Below are 20,999 nucleotides of genomic sequence, written 5' to 3'. Positions count from 1 at the left end.
TGAACGCTAGTGCACCACATGGAAATGATCATTAAATTAGAGAAAAAAAATGTGATTAATTGGAATAAGTGACTTCTCCTTCTAAGAGTTAGCTTGAATTTTTGTTAAATGCATCTGAAATCAAAATTGAGGTGCATATAAGTACATACAGTAAAAAAAGGTTTTGGTTGTTATACATTTTTCTGCTCTGCACACTAACTAACTGTTAAGTTTGTCACCTGGAGTTTAAGTACAATAAAAGTAATTAAAGCCAAATTCTATAGCCCTTGTTCCATGTAAAAATGCATTCCAGCGTTTAGCTGAGACTCATATAAAGCTTCTCCAGTCTGAGTCGGTGTAAGTTATGGTGTACTAGCTGTATGGTTATCCAGAACCGGATAATAACTCAGTTTAGCTCAGTGGGAATTCAGAAGCTTTATATCAGTCTCAGCTGAACTTTAGAATGCATTTTTGCATGGAACAAGGGTTGTGGAAGGGGTTGCCAAAGCGGACCATCCAATCCACATAAAGCTTAGGGCATGAGGCGGGGTACACCCTGTACAGGGTGCCAATTCATTGCAGATATGCCCCTCAATTTAGATTTAAAACAGAATTGAAAAAAATCTGAACTATCCCTTTAAAGAATAGGCTCCGGATCCACTTTAATCCCGGCCAGAATTAAGTTGTTACTGAAAAGGACGGGAGGGTGACATGGTGGTGTAGTGGTTAGCATTGTCACCCTGCACCTCTAGGGTTTGGGTTCGATTCCCACCTCAAGTCATTGTGCATAAAGTTACATGTTCTCCCTGTGCTTGGTGGGTGTTCCCAAATTGCTTGTAGCGTGTGTGAGATGGATTTGCACCCTATCCAGGGTGTACTCCCGACTAGTGCCCTAAGTCTCCAGGAATTGCCCCTTGGCTCTCCTAGACTCTGTACACAGGGGTAAAGTGGTATAGACACTGAGTGAGTGATCCAGTTGCCCTGGATTGGGGGCTATGCTTTGAAAAAATGAAACAGGATTTGTGTCTACCAACATAGTGTAGTGTAGTACTTTTGCATATGAGTCGGTGTATTCTAAAAGATATGAAGAAGCCCAGCAGTGCCTCTTAATAATTACGTAATAAAAACAACAATATCTTACTTCAGTTAAAAACGTCATCCCGCCACATACTGACTGTTAGAACGTCTCGAGATTCACTTCCGGTTCGGCGGGTGAGTCCCAATTGTGCGCGCCGTTCTTAGGACGCCCTTAATTAGCCCGGTCACGGGAGAGCAGATTACAGAAAGAAAAGGTGTACTGTCTCTTTAAGAACGCGTACTGCTCCGTTTCGTATTGATCCAGCCACCATTTTCCAGCGCGCTCAGCGGCGGCAGTGGCAGCGACGGCGGCAGCACACAGCCCTTACCTGGAGACACCAGGAGCGTGGGGCAGCCATGGCAGCCAATATGTACCGGGTTGGAGGTAGAGAGCACGTTTTTGTATCGTTTAAATCGTTTACTTTTTTTTCTACGACCGAAACTAGTAGCTTTGCTCTGTCCTTCCTCTTTATTTTCTAAAAAGCTTAAGTGGCGTGTGCTGTGCGTGTGACTAGAGGATGAGGATGATGATGATGGTGGTGGTGGTGGATGATGATGATGATGGTGGTGGTGACTGTGTGAGGAGGAAGAGGAAGGAGTCCAGTTTCGAGAACTGCCTAAGAAGGAAAAATAAACAAACAAACAAACAAACAAACAAACAAAATAAACTTTAATCGACTCTAACACTACTCTGGTGTTTTAGCATTACCTTAAGTTTATAAGTTTGTGCTTAGACCACGGTTGAAGGCTTTATGTTGAAGTTGAGGTTCTGTTTTTGAGCAGCATGGAGCGGCTTCCAGACTGCTGGCGGAAACACTGCCGCTCTGCCTTGACTTTGATTAGCTAGCTGAAGACTGACTGACTGACTTCAAAGCACTGTGAGACACATTATTCCTTAAGATGACTTGTGAAGTGATACTTTTCAATCAGCTGAAGTGCTTTGAGAAGTCAGATAGTATACACACACACACACACACACACACACACACACACACACACAGTCTGCATAAGAGTGCAGAATGCAGGCATGATGGATAATCTATCCCTCAGATAGCTTTGTTAAATTGAAATTCGAGAAACCGCATTTTGTCCCAGCTAAGTTAGCAAACTATAAAACCTGATCAGAGACTATTCTACGATCCTTTACATGGCATAGAAACACCTTTTAAAAGGTTAATTGTTTCTTTTTCCTTATTATTATTATTACTATTAATAAATCTTTTTTTTTTCTTTTTAATTAATCAAACCTGAGTTCTGATTCGTAAACGTCTCCAAATCCTAGGAGGAGGCGGGTTATTTAGTTTCTGTATGATTTCTTGATTTTCATCTTTAACGTGAGGGACGGTGACCCCGAGCCGAGGGATCTAACATGGAAGGTTATTGGTTTGAATCCCAGTATAACTAAGCTGCCCCTGTTAGGTCCTTCGAGTCACCTTCATGCTCTTAGCTCAACTTGGATAACAGCGTCTGGCACGTTGGCAAATGAGTAAATGCAAAGTATTATGAGAGTAGCTTCAGCGCTTTGCTGCTTTGCCTCTTGGAAGGCCGTACGCTGGCTCTTTGTCTGCTGCTGTGTGATGATGATGATGATGATGAAGGGTTTTTCGATGATCAGATAGATGTGGTGTTAAATCAGATGTGCTTCTGCTGGGGCAACGCAGGACTCCTTTACATGTTAAAATTGAATCATATTTTAGGATGGGTTTGTGTGCCTTGGCATACTTTAATGGGCATTTTTACAACCCTGAGTGACAGCTGAAGTCACAGACACTAAGTAAGAATTACTTTACTGTTCATAAAAGGCTTTATGCAGTACAATATAAAATTCAATTGTATATTTGGCTTAATATCAAGGCATAATATCTCCTGTCGCTTTTAGTACATATATTCGGGCACATATGTACTACATGTGTACCTTTTATTTATTTATAATATATATAATGATCTTAATAGCAGAGCTTTGCGTATCAGCTCGGACAGACCCAGAATCAACGTCCTCCAAGTAGTCAGTAGTCCACACTGTACAAGTTTCTATCACTAGGTGAATGTTATACAAGCCTGTAACAATAGGGGTGTGATTTAACACATTTAATGTCCTTTGTTTTGTCAGTTAATGTCACAGGATTTGAGTAATACATCAGTGGACGGGTGAGGAAATGTGTAGATTATAACATTGATGGTGCTAAATGAGATACAGATTAGGATACAAAGCGTGCCTGGTGAAATTGGATTTTTGTGATGACTAGATAGGTGTGATGGAGCTCAAGCACAGGACAAATGTGAGTCAAGGAAGTGTTAAAATGTGAAAGTATTCTAATCTGTGGATGTAGTCTGTACACTGTATGTACTTTCACACAATGCTTTTTTTAAACATAATATTTTTTTGTCATTGATATCTATTACATTTATATTATTCTTGTTGTTCTTATGATATATTATTATTATAATAAATATCACACCTGATCTAATTGTGTTTTTTGCTCCAATTCCTATTTTACTTTATTTTATTTTATTATTTTATTTTATTTTCCCAGTATCCAAGCTTTTTACGTATCAGCCTTGACCTGATACCTGAGGTACTTTTAGTAACTAAGCCGACTGTTCGGAAGTTTCTGTTGCAAGTTTATGCAAAACAGGCACAGTGGAGACATGCATCTCACTTTCATGGTGCAATTCCTATCCAGTGTTTCAGGAGTAATGTCGAAGTGAATATAGACCCTAATAGCAATCCTTACAATCACATTCATGGTAGAGGAAGAGATCTGGTCTTCTTGTAAGTCTGAAGTTAGCATGTGATAAATGTTTCTATCACGCCACTGATGTTTTGTGTAATTTGACAAACAAGGTGTGCAGAGGACCGACTCGGGTGCTAAATTATTGTCGGTATCGGGCGGTATCAGGGACTGCGTGTCGCTCAGAGGATTTATATCAGGGTTATATAGAAGAAGGAGAAATAATGAGTGCAGTTCAAATCATCTTGCTGACATCAAGCTCTCTCTATCAGGAACGGCTCTTTCGTTGTGGATGTCGCAGATTACTCCTTTATCAGCGTGTTGGGAAAGATTGTAGTGTGGATTGGGATGTCTTTACATTCTTTTCTCAGTGTTTGCAACATTTTGTGTTGCTAAGGCTGTAAATGGCCTCAGGCTCTTTGACCATTAAAGAACCTCAATGGGCCACTGTACCTCCAGCCTCTGCAACACCTGATACATATTGATGACTGCTCTCCCCCGCGGGCCCGATGTTCTCCCATGCTCTGCCGAATGAGCGCATGGAATTCAGTAGCAGAATCTGGCCAAGTAGAATTTTTTTCAATTAAGAAAATTTAGGTGGAAATCATTTACATATAAAAAATAAAAACAGTTTGTTTCCTATTTAGTAGATATTCCAAAATACGGTCACTGGTTTTGCTTTTCAATCAGAAGCAGCTTTCTTGGTCTACCCAAGACCTGAGTCTGTCCTGTCCTAAACGCAGCATACAAACAGATTCCTTATACAGTTTTGTGCAATCCTAAAACATGGTTTGATGTTGGTGCTTTGTTCACTTTGACACATTGGCAGAGACACACGGCACATTTTAATACAAAGTATCTGCTCTCTCTGCGGGGATGCCTGCTGTTCGTCAGACTGCAGTCAGTGCGCTCGGCGTAGATTGGGCATCCGTGCTTAATTCCTTGAAGCTCTCAGTTTGTGGGTAATGTTGTTTACAACTAGTAACGCTTGAATTTTAATGCAGGAGGCATACTACTAAATGGATGCATTAGTTGAAGTCTTTTGTGATTTAGCAAATCGTCAAGCCCAAAATTGCTAATAATGATTAATATGCAACTAATCGTCCAAGCTGAAGTGCACAGGCGCAGCAGCGCTGTTGACTCATTCCTTAATGCTGAATTAGTGGAGATGCCCAAGGTAAATCTGTGCCATCAACAGCACAAAGGCAATTTCCTCTTTCCTGAACAGTCAAGCTTTGCATCTGAATGCCGAGCCATCATTGAAAAACAATGCCTTGGAGAGCGAAGACAAAGCTTGTCTCAGTGCTGCCTTTTCTTCTTTGTCTTCACCGCACATGATGGCAAAAGGTAGCCTTGCGGAATTTCCTCTTGCGGAGCTTATTGTTCTGATTTGGCTTTGTTTGTTTCTTCTTTGAGTTAGGGCTCACCCGAACTCCAGTGCTGACCAGAAAGTGCCCAAAGAAATCTTTAAAAAAGAAGCCCAAAGCTGACCACAGCTATCAACCATGGAAATGATGGAAATATGCAGAATTACATGTCACAGTTCTGTGGTGGCAGAGAACAAGGCCATGTAAAGCTGACAGACAATAAGAAATTATGGGTAGTATGGGTTCCTCTAGTTGCCTTAATTTGTCCTGACTAAACAGAAGTACTTTAATGCCTTAAAGCCAGTGGACCTGAGATGCTTCACTGGACTCCCCACAGCTCCAAGGCTCTCTGCCAGCTACAATACACACACGCCATTGCTTAGGCCCAAAGTCTATTGTTTAATACTGCACAGACGTACTTTAACTTCCATAAAAAAAAAACATTAAAAAAATCCAAGGAGCTCTGTGGCAAAGACCTGAATTTACTTTTCTGGGGCAAATTCCATTTGCAGTCTCCCATCAGTGACACAGCAGCGGCTTGGTTTTCTAGAACATTTCGGCTGTGGTACATGTTGGCGTTTGTAGTTTGCTGTGTAATATAGGAGGGGGGAAAAGTCAATTCAGTTACATATTGTGATTTTGAGTGGCAATCCTTGCAGCAAATTAATTTTCTTTTTTTTTCCCAAATTTGAGTGGCTAACATGTTGCAGTTCCTCTATGATCCTACTCTAAATTATTCACTCACACACCACAGCATCCTGTGTGGTAGGGGTAAATTATTTGTGAAGTTTGTTTAGAATTTAAATGAATTTAAAATCTGCATATTTATAAAATTGTTAGACTAAAAGAATCGCAATCCATATTGAATCAGCACCTAAGTATCATGATAATATAGTATTGGGAGCCCCCTGGATATATACAGGGTTCAGCCCCTCAGTATTGTTCCCTGGCAGGGTAACAGTGGTTTACACTTTGATGATGATGGAGGGTCAGTGGTTCAAGATCCAGCACCTCCACTGTTGGGCCTGTAACCTTCTCTGGTCCAGCGTGCTGCATCATGACTGACCCTGGTCCATACAAGTTGGGGTATGTGAAGAAAATACTTTTCTGCCACTTCAATATGAGAACAGTTAGAGAGAGAGAGGGAGGGAGAAATGAATAGATATTTGACAAAGGCTTTTGTTTTTGCTTTCTTTCAAATATTGTTGCTTTAGAAAACATCCATTGATGTGTTTCTCTGTTCCCACTTGTGAATTTACACTTTGCCCTTGGTATACACTAACATTCAAAGTTTTGGGCACACCATCTTACTCAATTTTTTTTCTTTATTTTTTATCATATTAACATTGTCTATTAATAGTGAAGAGTGATAGATTATGAAGAAATATAGATAATGTAATAAATAAACAAGAACATGTTTTATATTTTTGAAGTCACCTTTTGTTTTGATGACAGCTTTGCCCACTTTTGGCATTCTCTCATTCAACCTCATGAGGCAGTTACCAGAAACGGTTTTTGCTGACACTCTAATAACAAAATAATACAGCTTATATAAGGCTGGAATATTACGGCGTTGATAAATAGAGCATGAGAGTATGGTAACCCGACTAGTTCGTTCAGGGTTGCCTCCGAGTTACACGTCAAGTGAGTGATAGTGGAGAGCCGTAAATGAGGAAGAGACATAAGAGGAGCAATTGCGTTATGAGTCATTTGTTAATCTCTGGCCTGGTTGGTGTATTAATAAGCATGACTGATATCGCAATCTGTGATCGTAGTCAAGTAAATAAGCCAACACGTGAATGCAGCGTGATGACACAAGTGAACTGACAAGGCACACCTGTGAATTAAAAACCATTCCAGGTAATTAATCATAAATAATGAGTGTGCCACACCGCCATCAAAGCTAAATGTAGCTACTTTGGACAATCTAAACAGTGTTCCCCACACACAGAGTAAACTTGGGCGGGCCTGATTAAGTAGTAGCAGACCGTTCTCTCTAGTAGAATAAACAGGTTCATGAGCGGTAGAGCCAGTACGGTGTACTGAGAGGCAGTAAATGCAGCGGATGCCAGCTGCTGTAAAAATAAAAAGAAAGGTGTACTGACTAATGCACATGCTCTGCAGAGAAACACAGTTTCACACAATGAGTGGGTTCTTCTTTAAAAAAAAAATATATATAGAGGAGGATTAACCCTTAAAACTAATGCAGCGCAGATCCGAGCGGCAACACAGCACTGGACCAATTAAAAGAAAGAAAAAGAAAAAAAAAAAAACTTTTGAGGATGGTGTGTGTGTGTAAATGAGGAGGCTTCAGACATCATGCTGTGGATTTGGATTTTCTGACATGTCATGCAGAACAAAAGTTATAATTACTTTTCAAATGTGTAAATTGTACTGCTCCCGGAATATGGAAATGAAGAAACAAAAATGTTGGTCTAAAATGTGTGTAATAATAATGATATTATTATTATTATCACAGAAGCAACCATAAAAACATTTGCCATTTTATGCTCATGTGACCCTTTTTATGATTGTTTTATTTATTTTATTTAGTAATGGTTCTATCAGTGGTTAAAAAGAAATAAAATTTAGTTTTTTACATACACCCAGATTGTGCTTAAAAAAAAAAAGGACATGTTAACCTTATACTTTGCAAGCCTATTGCTATAAAGCCCTATAAAATGCTGGCTAAGTATATTTGCCGGCTAAGTATATTTCTGATTTATGGGAAACACTGCTTTAAATATAATAATAAAATTTTTTTTTAAACACTACATAATTCCATGTGTCTATAGATTCATCTTCCTGGAAACTGTAAACGCCCCAAACTGAGAGTTTTATAATCCATTACACCCCTATTGCATATAAAAAATTTTTACTGGCCAACTTTAACAGATATTTGCTTGAGGGTGTTCAGGCAGGATTAAGATAACAACCCACAGTTCTCATGTAGCACAACAGCTTCCAGGTCGAGAAGGTGAGGAATAACGTGAGTCTCTGAGACAGGCTGTTGTTGGACATCGGTTCCTGACGGCTCTGTAATTGACAGGAAGGAGAGTACATGATCAGTTGACCAGTCTCTCGAAGTCCCAGCTGTGGTTGACTATAGATAAGGATGGGTAGATACGACTAAAATATTGTAGCGCTGCACAAAGACATTTCTACCATCATCAGTGCGCATCAGGATTTGACATTATGGCATATCGCATAGTAAGAGAGCCCAAACTTCTGGCTGCGGACAGGCATGCGCGCACACACACCACAGGAAATTTAGAAACCCAGTCAGTCTACACATGTCTTTGGACTGTTGGGAAAACCAGAGTCCCTGGAGCAATCCTACCAAACACAGAGAAAATGCTGAGCCCATGCAAACTTTCTGTACACAGACTGGAGGTTAGATTTGAACCCACGACCCTGAAGGTGACTGGACTAAAAATTACGCCTCCATGCAGCAACTTTATTCAATGTGTACAAAAACATTTTCAGACGTAAACATGGTTCTGTTATTATTTCTTTCATATTCATCAGTGAACGCATATACCATCTTCCTCAATAATCTGCACATTTGTATCCAGGTACTTACTGATGATTGTAGCCCACATGAGTTGCTAGTGGGTCTGCATTTTCTCAGTGTGCATCTGGTTGGACAAATTCTAAAACCGAAAGTCTCAGATGTGCAAACAAAAACAGCTCAGAGAACGGTTCTAGAATCTGAGCCTATTTTACAGTACGTTCCTAGAACCTAAAGCAATAAAGTTGTATCCATCCAGTTTTAGTTTTTTTTTTTTTTTTTTAATCAGATGCACAATGAGGAAGCTTGAGAACTTTTTATTCATTTGTATAAGGATTTTAAGTTAATTGCAAGCGTTAATGCGTTGAAGCTAGAGATGAAGGGGGAGTGGATTGATTTATCTCGCGATTCATTGGTGTAGCAATTCATGTAGTGCCACACTGACACTGACTAAAATCACATTTGATGTCACAGTTTCCCTATAACCCTACTGGCTATAGAGGAAAAACTATTCACGCACTGGTAGGCGGCACAGCGTTCTGTGTAGTAGGAGTGAAGTATTTGCTAAGTTCGTTTAGAAGTGTAAAAAAAGAAACGTGATGTTGAATCGGGATATTTATAAAATCGCCATATAGCTTGAATAGGCACCAAGGTATTGATTATCGTATCAGGTTTTCCATCACTACTTAGAAAACAAATGTAAAATATTTAACCCTACAAAACTGAAAAATGTCACCATTTTCCAATTTAAAGACTAGTATTTTATAAAATATCAATGGCCTCTCAGAAAAGCATATTGTATTGTGACTGGTTACTACAATATTGCCCTTATATCATCACATCACCCAACCCATGTTCTCTTAATGTTCAGTAGATATAATCTTTCTTTACAGGCTGACTGACGTGCTGTGTGAGAAGTTGCCTCATCGGGCCATGATGCTTCGCCTAGTTGCCGCAGCGCTCCGCTCAGCTCCTCCTTAACACCAGTTATCTCACTACTGCACTTGGGTGATTGTCAGTTGAGACAGCAGCTTTATCACTCGTTCAATAGTTTCTCGTTTCAATAGTTTTTTTTTTTTTCCACTGTGGCAGAGACTCTTGAGCCTGTTTTTTAGTCCATGAAAGATTTCACGTCTCCTGTTCCCACGTTTGTTGTTGCCCTTACCTTCTAACGTGTTTGTATACATAGAAAGCAATTGACTGAATGCAAAGGATATAGAGATGGGCATTTTTGGTTTGAAACAGCTGTAGCAAACCTGCTTGATGGAAATCCAAAATGGGCAAAAAAAAAGAAAGAAAGTGAGTGAAGCACTAGAAATCTGTGTGTGTGTGTGTGTGTCTGAACATAAGCTTAAATGAACAGACATTGCCATAGTAACCGATGTCCCTTGGAGCCCAGTTGAAATGTCCTGAGGTGTGGATTGAGTGTGTTCCTTGCACTTAAACCTATACAAGATGTGGTCAGGTCAGGAACCATCCTTTCTCTCTCTGTCTGTCTCTCTCTGCATCTTTCTGTCTTTCGCTGTCTGAATCAGTCTTTTTCATTTTCTCTCTCTCTATCTCTATCTGTCTGCCTCACTTCTCCACAGTCCTGACCTGGTTAGATTCAACTTGTCTCTCTCTCTTTCTCTCTCGTTAAGGCTCAGCAACATGCCCGTATTGGATCCCAGGAAATTTGACTGCACTGTGATGTCACCAACTGTGCAGCATGCTGATTGGTGGTGTGTGTGTGTTTGTGTATGTGGGTGAGGGCTTAACCGACGTCGTGGGCGCAGACATGCAGGGCAGAATGGTAGAAATCCTGGCACGATGAGCCGTGAGAGACATAGCCTCTAGGTTTTTTTTTACAGCTCCTCAAGTTTTGACGCACAGGCCACTCACGAGGCTCTCGCCCTTCTGAGTCCATGCCGGGTTTTGCTCCGGGCCTCAAAACCTCTGGAAGAAGTTGAGCTTATTTAAAAAAAAAAAATGCAGGAAAGCGGTGCGGTCTGCACCATCTCCTTGTCTCTGACACGCATTGAACTGCAATCTGAGACAAAACAGATGATTTTGTGTGTTTTCAAGTATCTCTGTTGCGTTCTCGGTTGTTGTTGTTGTTGTTGTTTAGTAGAAGGCTGCTTTTATATGCTGTATTGATAATGCTTTCCTAAGCAGAATTCACACCTTGAACATATGGTACTTCTGAACAGATGATGTCTGTGTCATAGTTAGGGAACTGTACTATGGTAAGATGGTACAAGTCATGTAAACAGCGTTATTGTGGTTAGAGGACGGTGTGCCCTTTTCGGCAGGTCTCTGAGGTCTTTCAAGGATTTAGATGATGATGCGTGTATAGCGCAGGGTGTTACAGCAAAAAGCAACAACGTTTCAAGCTGTCTTAAATATGTAGCTTGTTCCTCCACTATGGCATGATGAAAAAACAAAACAAATATATATATAATAAATCATGTAGGTTCTTGTCAGTGCTGGTGTACTTTATTTAGTGCTGGCTATTGCACAGGTTTCCGTCTCTGTTTTTTAAACAACATTGAATTTTTGGTTTCCTGTCAATTACGTAGTATTAAGGTGAATACGGTGCTTGTTGAAGGTGTGTGCCATGAGTCTTTATCTTCAACCAAAAAAGACAGTAAAACGCAACATTCATTTGCGACTCTTAAATGGACACAGATTCCTAGAGAGAGACCAGTTAATCATCTTGGGGTAGAGCAGGGGTAGCTCAGTGGTTAATGTATTGGAGTATGGATCAGAAGGTAACAGATTTAATCTCCAGCACCACCGAGTTGCCCATAAACATGTCTCTGATGTATAATGAGAGAAAAATGTAAGTCTCACTGGATAAGGTCGTCTGCCAGATTCTGTAAATTTAAATTTTGCAGTTAAGTGCTTGAGCACATCAAAACCATGAACTATAGATTGAAAAAAAAAAAAATTTATATATATATATATATATATATATATATATATATATATATATATATATATAGTCCAATTCCCAACCATAATCAGGACACTCCCACATTAAGGCTACTACTGCCAGTCAGGGTTACAATTTCCGCCAGAGCAAAATAAAAAAAAAAAATTATCTGCAAGACGAAACAAGAAAAACCTTTACAATTTTTAGCAAAAGTGCACCTAAGGAACCTTGTTCTTCTGGCCAAGACCATGTTATAATGTGATTTTATTTATTTTATTATAATTATTTTAATTTTATTTTTTTCCACTACCCTTTAAATCCCTTACATTATAACATATTATGTTGGTTTGAAAAAATCGGTTTAATGTTTATCTGCCACCAATTTTTTTTTTAAACTGCCCGCACACCGTTGGGGGCAGCGCAACACATTAGGAGGACAGTGCTGTCCATTCCTTCCGCTTGCATGAGTTCAAAGACGCCATGATTGGCTCTAGAGCCGCAACTGATGTGAGAGCGCTAAGTGCTGCCCATACCTTCACTCTGAACTCTCTCTAGGCCCCCGGCTGCAGGAGGCTACAGCATTACCCGGGATTCGAACTCGCGATCTCCAAATAATAGGGAGAGCACTTTACAAATCGAATGCAATTGGAATATTTCTAAAAGCATGATGCTAGCAGAATAGCAATGCAAAGTGAACTGACATCTCGGTATCGTTATATTGCGTCAGGCGGTCCCTGGTGTTTCCCATCCCTAATCATTAATGGCCAGCACATACAACCTAATTTCCTATTATTTTATTATCTAAAATGGGTAAAGTCTTATTTATTTGGCTCAGGAAATTGATTCACTCAGGCCGTCTTCCAAATACACACACGCATTCACAGACACAGAGTCGTTTGTTCTTTTGAATCTATTGCACCGCATAGCGTCTATGGGAGTCACGTGTCAAAAGAACGAACGACTCGATACTTGAAGACTCATTGCTGAGAATCGTTCAATTTTGTTTCCTGTGTACTCTGCATAGCGTCTATGGGAGTCACGTGTCAGAAGAACAAATGACTGGGGACTCGAAGACCCACTAGCACAATCGTTCAATACTGTTTCCTGTGTACTGCACTGCATAGCAGCTATGGGAGACATGTGTTAAAAGAACAAACGACTCGAGATTTGAAGACTTATTGCTGAAAATCGTTCAATACTGTTTCCTGTATATAACATATGGCGGTTGTGCGATGCTTTGAACAAATCACTTTCCGAGACGACTTGTTCATCTGAGTCATGTTCAAAAAGAACGAATCGTTCATGAACGACCCATCACTAGTGCACAGACCCATCGCCGATGCTGAGAGACGCAAACCAACACAGCGATGTTCTGTGAGATTAGTGGAGCAGCCAAATGTTTTACTCCTTCACCTGGTCCTCAATAACAGTAATGGATCAACATGTTCGTTATCTTTGGATGGCATACCACATGTCGGGATGGGAATCAACAATCCTGTTATCAGGATACCTAGGTTCTAATTAGATTTGTATTGCGATTGATTGTAATACGCATCATGATTTTTTATAAACATCCCAATTAAAGTAGAACTTTTTGTCACAATTTGTTAGAATTTTAATCAAACTTGCCAAATAATCTGCTTTAAACTGTTATAAATGAAACTTTGGAGTCACTGTAGTAATATACGTATGAATTAAGTGAACGGTGCTAGACTCTGTTGTTTAGGCACATAATTGGTTTGGGACGCAGCCGAGTATGAACGTGTCTGTATGTTTCTTTTTTTTTTTAGCTGCTCTCCTTAGGGGTCGCTATGTTGGTTCGGTCGCAAAGTTTGATTTTGACATATTTTTACACCAGATGCCTTTCCAGACTCGCCCCTCTCACTTTATTCAGGGATTATTGTGACCATCGCTGAGGCTGCCCTGCCGCTCAAGGCATTGGGTATAGTGCAGTGGTTGAGATGTGAACTTCCTCATGCCAGGCGAGAAACCCAGCACTGAACCAACCACACACACAATTCCCCATTTTACTAGTGAGGGTAAAATTTAGTTTTGTTTAGTTTGGGTCATCAGTCCACATTACTGCAGTAAAGTCACAAGTTTGTGAGGTACACCAGTGACGGCATTATGCCAAGGTTTCACCTTACATGGGTGAGAAAATCAGAGATTCTTTAGCAGCCCACAAGCTCAGTGAAACGGCAACACGCATGCACGGGTACACGTTTTAGAAACCTATTTGATTAGTCTAAAAACTATTGGCTAAGGCAATTTAATAGCAGTAATATGATGAGATTGCAGGATAAATGTACATTGCAGTACCATAAAATATATAAGGTAACTCGAGTAGCTTTTGTTTGAACGTCAAACAAAAAAGTCAAATAGAAATTTGACTAGGGGCCAGGGGTAGCTCAGTGGTTAAGGCATTGGACTACGGTTCGGAAGATCCCAGGTTCAAACCCCACAACCACCAACTTACCACTGTTGGGCCCTTGAGCAAGGCCCTTAACCCTCAACTGCTCAGATGTGTAATGAATTAAAAAAAAATGTAAGTTGCTTTGGATAAAAGCGTCTGCCAAATGCCTAAATGTAAATTTGCAGGATTTTATTTTTTTGCCTTTCTTCTTTTTTTTGAGTAAATGGAAAGACTACTCTGCTGCATCTACTGTACATTTGCAGCCTACTTTAACCTATTAGCCTGCTGAGAAGCTTCGAATTGAAAAGCTGAAAACTCAGACACAGTCAGCGTGTCCTCGGCGCGCTGGTTACTGATTTGTCTGCTTTTGCATGATGCAAATTTAGCTATAGGTCTGGTTTATTGTGTTGGGGGTTTACTCTGTGAAAGAACAAAAAGGTCAATCATCCAGACTGTGTTTAGTCCTTGGCTTCCTTACTTTTTCTTTTGGTGTAGTAAGAGTTACAACTCAGGAGTGTTTATAACAGTGTGTGTGGGGTGTAGTGTGCCAGAGGCCCCGACATTAGCAAGTTTACACCCAGAACTCGCACAGAGTCTGAGGCTACAGGGGCGTCCCACTGAGCCATAAGCCTGCACACCAACCCACTGGCCTGGAGTCAAGCCAAAGGCAATAATAAGGATAAGGATTGAGGGAGAAACTGAAAGAGGAATGGGGACGTGAATTAAAACTGGCTAGAATCTGACCATTGTTGCACAGATATTACAGATTAAATGTGTTCGGTTCATTTATTATGTGTTATACTATGTAGTTGTAGTCAGTTTGCAATATACTATTAACATGATATAGGAGGTTCTATAGTCAAACACATATTTTACAATAGATGTAATATATTTATATTATATTATTCATGACAAGTAGGTGGTTCATTAGAAAGTGATTAGACAGGTGTCCTTGGCTGCATACAGTAAGTTTTTGAGTAAACATAATTCCAGTACCAAGTTAAATAAAGGACTAGACTGCCATCATGCAAAAACTTATGACAAATGTTTGGAAGAATGATGACCTCTATGATCGATTAGCTTTAGTAGTAGCGGACAGTTCCGTCTCGCGGTGTACTGAGAGGCAGTAAATGCACCGGATGCCAGCTGACCTAGAAAGGATAAGAAGGGCATACTGATGGTCGCACATGCTCTGGAGAGAAATAGTTTCTCTCAGTGAATGGGCTTGTCTTAAAAAAAAACAAAGTTAATCCTCACAGGTGCTGATTTACTTGATTTACAGATTTAACTAGTATTTTTTTTTATTGTTATTACAGTGGGACTTGGATTATGAGCCTAATTTATTCCGTAAGCAGGCTCGTATTCCAAAACACTCGTAAACCAAAAGGAATTTCCCCATAAAAAATAGTGGAAACAAATATTTGTTCCACAGCCTAAAAAATAAAAACAAATGAACCTGCACTTTACCTTTAAAAAAAAAAAAAAAAAAAAAAAAAAGTAAAAATAAATCCCGACCGAAAAGTTTCCATTTGTGCACGCAGGTGCTGTGTTTGTGTGTGTGTGCGTGTGAATCTAAAGTAAGCTCCCCTCTCCCTCTTCTCATCTTTCAGTTACCATTCCTCCACTCTTTTCACACACGCGGGCGCACACAATGGAAACACTGTTTTAAAAATAAATGAACAAGAAATCTCTGACACTTGATTGAGTGACACACTAAGGGAGTCACTTCTCTAAAGTAAAAATAAAACAAATTAACCTGCACTTTACCTTTGAATTGTGACCGAGCAGTGTTTTTGTGTAGAGCAGAGAGAAAGAGTGTGTGTGTGTCTGTGAGGGCGAAAGTAGGAGGAGTCAGACACAAAGAGCAGGCTGAGCCTTGACCAGAGAGAATTTTTTTTTTTAACGTCTCTAATGAGACTTTCTTTTGCTTTAACACACCCGCTATATACACATACATACAAATACAAAATAAAATGTTGTACACACACACATGGTCACAGTGTTACAGTAAACAGTACACGTGTGCATGGATATTAATTATAACAGTAAGAGATGCGCACTAAGACCCAGCAGGGGAGACGATTGCACAATTTTGCAGCAGAAGAGAGAAAAACCGTCTGCTCAGTTGTGATCGCGTGACGCTTAGCATCAAAACAAGAATCGCATGCGTGACACGTGATACTTGGTACTCGTAAACCAAGACTTGTTTGTTTTCCACGTCAAAATTTATTAAAAGTCTTTGCTTGTCTTGCGGACCACTCGCAAAGCGTGTACTTCGCAAACTCCGTGTACAATCGGAGGGGGCTTCCACATTAAGGCTACTACTACCATTCAGCCGGGAGGGCCGAAGACTATCGCGTGTTTCCTCTGAACCGCGTGACGCCAGCCAACCGCATCTTTTCGAACTGCTTGCTTGCGCACCGTTGGGGGCGGAGTAACACACTCGGAGACAAGCGCTAGCCGCTCCTTCCGCTAGCGTGAGCTCCCAGACGCCCCTGATTAGTTAGTAGTAGTGGAGCCGTGATTAATGTAGTACCTCCCATCCCTCCCCTCTGAGAGAGCTCGGCCAATCAACTCTCTCTAGGCCTCCGGCTGTGAGAAGTAACAGCATCACCCGGGGATCGAACCAGCGATTTCTGGATGATAGGGCGAGCACATTACCACTGCGCCTCTCAGAGGCCCAACTTTTTATTTTATTTTTTTAACTTTTTACACTTCACATATGGGTAGATGGAGGAGATGGTCAGTAGATTGGATCTCCTGAAATGTGAAATTAATAGAAATATCCAATAAATCTAAACATTGTGTTAAAGTTCATATTTGTTGTATGAGCATACGAACAAATGTAGTTCACTGGTGCAACAAATGGCCCAAAGCCCTTAGGAGGAGAGGACGCCTGGTGCTGACGTCTTGCCCATGCCAACACTGACGACTGTTCTCACTTTTTCTCTCTTTTTTTTTCCCCATTCGCAGATTATGTTTACTTTGAGAACTCCTCCAGTAACCCACTGCTCATCAGGAGAATAGAGGAGCTCAACAAGGTGAGTGAAAGTCCATCATTGTGTCCTTCAGAGCTGATGTTGCCAATTCTTCCGCAAGATATTTGCTGAATGTTTTATGCGCTGTCTGACTGTCTGTCTCAACTGCCAACCTCAATGTTCGCAACTATCCGTTCTCACAGCTTTCATTCTTGTACTCCCTTTTTTCTTGACACATCTTCTCTTTCTTTGTTTAGTGTAGCTGCATTCCTTTTTTCAGCGTACAGGGAATAGGAGAGGTCTAAATCTGTCATTCTGTTTCAATCCTCACCTGCATGTTCGGCCTTTTTCTGAATTATGAAGCTTTTCATGCTAATTTGCAGACGGCGAATGGAAACGTGGAGGCCAAAGTGGTGTGCTTCTACAGACGCAGAGACATCTCCGCTACACTTGTTGCCCTAGCAGACAAACATGCGCGTAAGTAACGAACAGGCATATAATGCAACATCGTTTCACATTGCAGCCTACCGTGTATGTACAGATGTGTCCGGTACACATGCAAACACAGAGTTTGCACCTGGCTCAGATGTGCAGAGCGCTGCTTGTAGTTTGTCTGGATCGAGGTCGGATCACATTCCCGCTACAACTAACTGCTCCAAACTTGTTTGGGACCCGACCAAGCCCACATCCAGAAAAAGTCTCGTTTGGTTGCCATGTTCAGACATGCTTAAATAAACCACGATAAGGGGGAAAATCAGAGTTTAGTTAGTAAGTTTTTAAAACCTAGCAGTAAAACTAGCAGTTTTTAAAACGGAATGAGGCATGCTATTCTAGGAAAATTATTCATAATGGAAAGTGGATTTTGTTTAGGATTTCTTTAATCATATCATGTTGCAAAGTGTTTTGTTCCACTTGTACCACAGCGATTTGCCAGAGAATGCGGTTTCTAATTACATTTTATTAACATTTAATGCTGCGGAAGATCTACATGGCAAGATAAGACAGGTTATTACTTACAGTATTAAAGCTGTTAAGGTAATTAGAGAAATAAACACAGCTTTTATGTTCCCAAGAAATCCTTCTTTGGTGGAAAACACACCTGATGGAGACACCTTACATACTGTACATCTTAATCGTTGTTAGATTATGTAGGGCAGCTGTTTGCAGCTGCTGTCCATGCTACTGTTATACAAATTAAATCCACACCTTCTGACTAGTCCCAGTTAAAAAATAAATAAATAAAAATTCAACAACGTTGACGTATAAGCTTCTTTTTAAATATTTTTTCCATAAGGATCATTATGTATTGTCTTTGTGTGTGTGTAGATAGAATTGATTGTGGAGATCATCTTCAGGAAGCGATGCTTCACTGCCAAGGCTCGTCATTGCATCACTTCCAAACTGCTGACTACACAGTTCACATTTGTATCATTTGGAAGTTGAGAATGTAGTCTGAATTTTTTTTTTTTTTTTCTTTTTATGGCAAAACACCCAGCACTGTTTTCAGCACAGAACTGTTGAGTAAAGCACTATTTTAGTTTTTGGTCGAAACATTTAATTTTTGCTCATTTCTTCTTTTTAATAATAAAATGTATATACATGTACATTTCTTAAGTTTTTGGGCATGTAGGTTTACCTATTAATTCATTATTAATACTTTGATAACTTTCCTTTAGCAGCTTAAAGGTTTTTTTCTGACAACACAGATGTTTTTCTGAAGCCCTGGGTCATCACTCAGTTGGTGTTTTACACGTTTCTTTAAATTAGCCTATACAAGGGGAGTTTAAGTCAAACCGAGACTTGTGATGATTTCCCCATGAATTAAGGTGTAAAACTGTTTGACGTTTACAGAAGATCCAAGACCAGTTCGGAGATGAGACTATTATCTGCAGTAAAACATCTAAACGGTGCAAACGTTTTAAAAAAAGGTCATTTGTCCGTGAATGACCATCCCGGTCGTGGTGGTTCGAACCCCACTGTAGTTGTTCCACAAGTGGAACGCCTGATCCGTAAAAATGAATAGATGTCACTCTTGCAGAAGAGACACATCTGTCTATGGAAATTAGACAATTATTCACAAACATCACTTGCATATTACAGGAACTCGGCTGGCAGTTGCTCCAACATCCCCTATACAGTCCTGACCTTGCTCCAAGTGATTTCCACATGTTTGGGCCATTAGTCGAGTTCCTGGGAGGCCAGCATTTCAGACGTAAAGCGGGCAGTTCAATTGTGGCGTACTGGGAAAAACTTTCTACCTTGATCGTATTGAAGCACTGGTGAAATGCTGAGATGAGTGTAAAATAAAGGGAGGTTTTTATTTTCATAACTGTGTTTCATTTCTCCCAATCAAAAATTACTTGAGTGGCCTTGAACACCCCACGTAATCCTGTTAAAGACATGTGAAAAGGGGGTGTTCAAGATTCCTATCTCTTTTCCTCTAAAACGTGTGTTTACTTCTTACACGGCTGCGTAGCCTTGTTTCTGTTGTGAAGACTTGAATGGTGTAAGCTGTCGTTCCGAAATGGAATAATTGGAGCTGTGATTAAGGATATCCAGTCTTTCCTGCTGTAAGCGGAGTCGGCCTCCAAAATGACTGCCGTACGATTGAATCAACAAGCATGTTCGGGTGCTTCATACATGTGGAGCGGCTAAGGTGTGGTGTAAGCTGCTGTCAGCACTGCTGGTGTGAAAGTAGGGTATTGGTGGTTAAATGTAAAAAGTGTGTGTGTGTGTGTATATATATATATATATATATATATATATATATATATATATATATATATATATATATATATATATATATATATATATAAAGTACTATATCTAGTACAGAGTACGAGTGAGCGAGTATGCACGTATGAAAGTAGCCCACAATGCACAAAGGTTTAATCATGAGCAGTGGGACTGTTTGTTCACACAGACCACACAGACACAGTTAGGAACTTGGTGGGGGTGGGGTGTAAGCTGTGTGTGTGTGTGGGTTCGTGGATTGTGGGCCTCTCTGCAGAGCCAGCAGTCTCTCCGTGGACGTTCAGACATTTGCAATATGTGAAAAATGCATGGCAGGAGCGAGTGTGGACCACATGGGTGTGGGCTACATCCTGACTCTGCTCTGAAGAAAGGCAAAGAGAAAAAGGGGAGTAAAGAACTGAAAAGGGACCTGAGGTGAGTCACAGAGTAGGAACAAGAGAACAGGTTTGGAGAAAAGATGGTGAAGATAAGAGGCTAAGGGCGTGAGAAGCAGAGTGATGGAGTTCCTCCGGTGTGAATGGGCACTAAGGGAGTTTGAATTCCTCTACATGTGAGAGCTGGAACTATTGGCTCTATATTTTCAGCAGTCTGACTCAGTGTACGTGCACACACTCTTGGATGACTCACAGATTAAATATTTTGTTCTCTGTGATGCTGGCTCCTCCTCGCCAAAGCCTGAAGCTAGGGAGCTGTGCAGTGGCCGTGTTTGCACACGAGTGTGTGTAGAGGCACAAAGAGAGAGGGACTTGACCCTGAACTGAACTGACCACTCCCTGTAATCTCCTCGCCCACTGTGTCTAAACTCCAGCTCGTGCGTTTTGCTCGTGAAGGAGGCAGACTTGCGATTAACCTGCTTTCAAGAAAGAATAGGGAATAAAGTCAGGGCAGAATGAGAGTGTGTACCTGTGTCTCTTTGTGTTTGTCTGACACACCTCTTCGGAACAGGTGAATATATTACGTCTCAAGGGTGTTGGACTCTCCAGGTCAGGACGACCTCAGCTGCAGGATTTCTCCTTCACATGACCCTGGCAAATCGCAGCCACACTGAAGGACTAATGCCAGCAAGGGCCAACTGTGGAGCCACTCTTTTGCATCACGTTTACATTACCGCAGAGATTACAGCTGATAGCTGACGTACATAGAACATGGACCTGCATGAAATGAAATCACTATGAAATCCTCCTTTAATTCATAATTTAAAAAAAAAAGCTCAGCACTGCAGTGAAAAGACAAATGGTACTGCTACAACGTTGTAGCTCACAGTCGTTTATGAA

General features: G+C 40.6%; 1 protein-coding gene across 2 annotated transcripts in view; it reads left to right on the top strand.

The window, feature by feature from the left end:
• Positions 1 to 1,254: 1,254 nt before the first annotated feature.
• The window catches only part of mta1 (metastasis associated 1), a 43,906-nt gene continuing 24,161 nt past the window's right edge, over positions 1,255 to 20,999 (top strand). The window contains exons 1-3 of one of the 2 annotated variants that reach the window (XM_053509690.1): positions 1,255 to 1,441; positions 16,967 to 17,034; positions 17,355 to 17,448. In XM_053509690.1, coding sequence (XP_053365665.1) covers positions 1,414 to 1,441; positions 16,967 to 17,034; positions 17,355 to 17,448 — 190 coding nt within the window. In that variant the 5' untranslated portion in view covers positions 1,255 to 1,413. The remainder of the gene's footprint in view (positions 1,442 to 16,966; positions 17,035 to 17,354; positions 17,449 to 20,999) is intronic. The other variant, XM_053509691.1, reaches the window with a different exon arrangement.

The sequence above is a fragment of the Clarias gariepinus genome, chromosome 13 (assembly GCF_024256425.1).
Source record: "Clarias gariepinus isolate MV-2021 ecotype Netherlands chromosome 13, CGAR_prim_01v2, whole genome shotgun sequence".
Classification (NCBI taxonomy): Eukaryota; Metazoa; Chordata; class Actinopteri; order Siluriformes; family Clariidae; genus Clarias; species Clarias gariepinus.
Note: the sequence above shows the minus strand (reverse complement) of the source record. Positions and strands in the feature narration are given on the sequence as shown.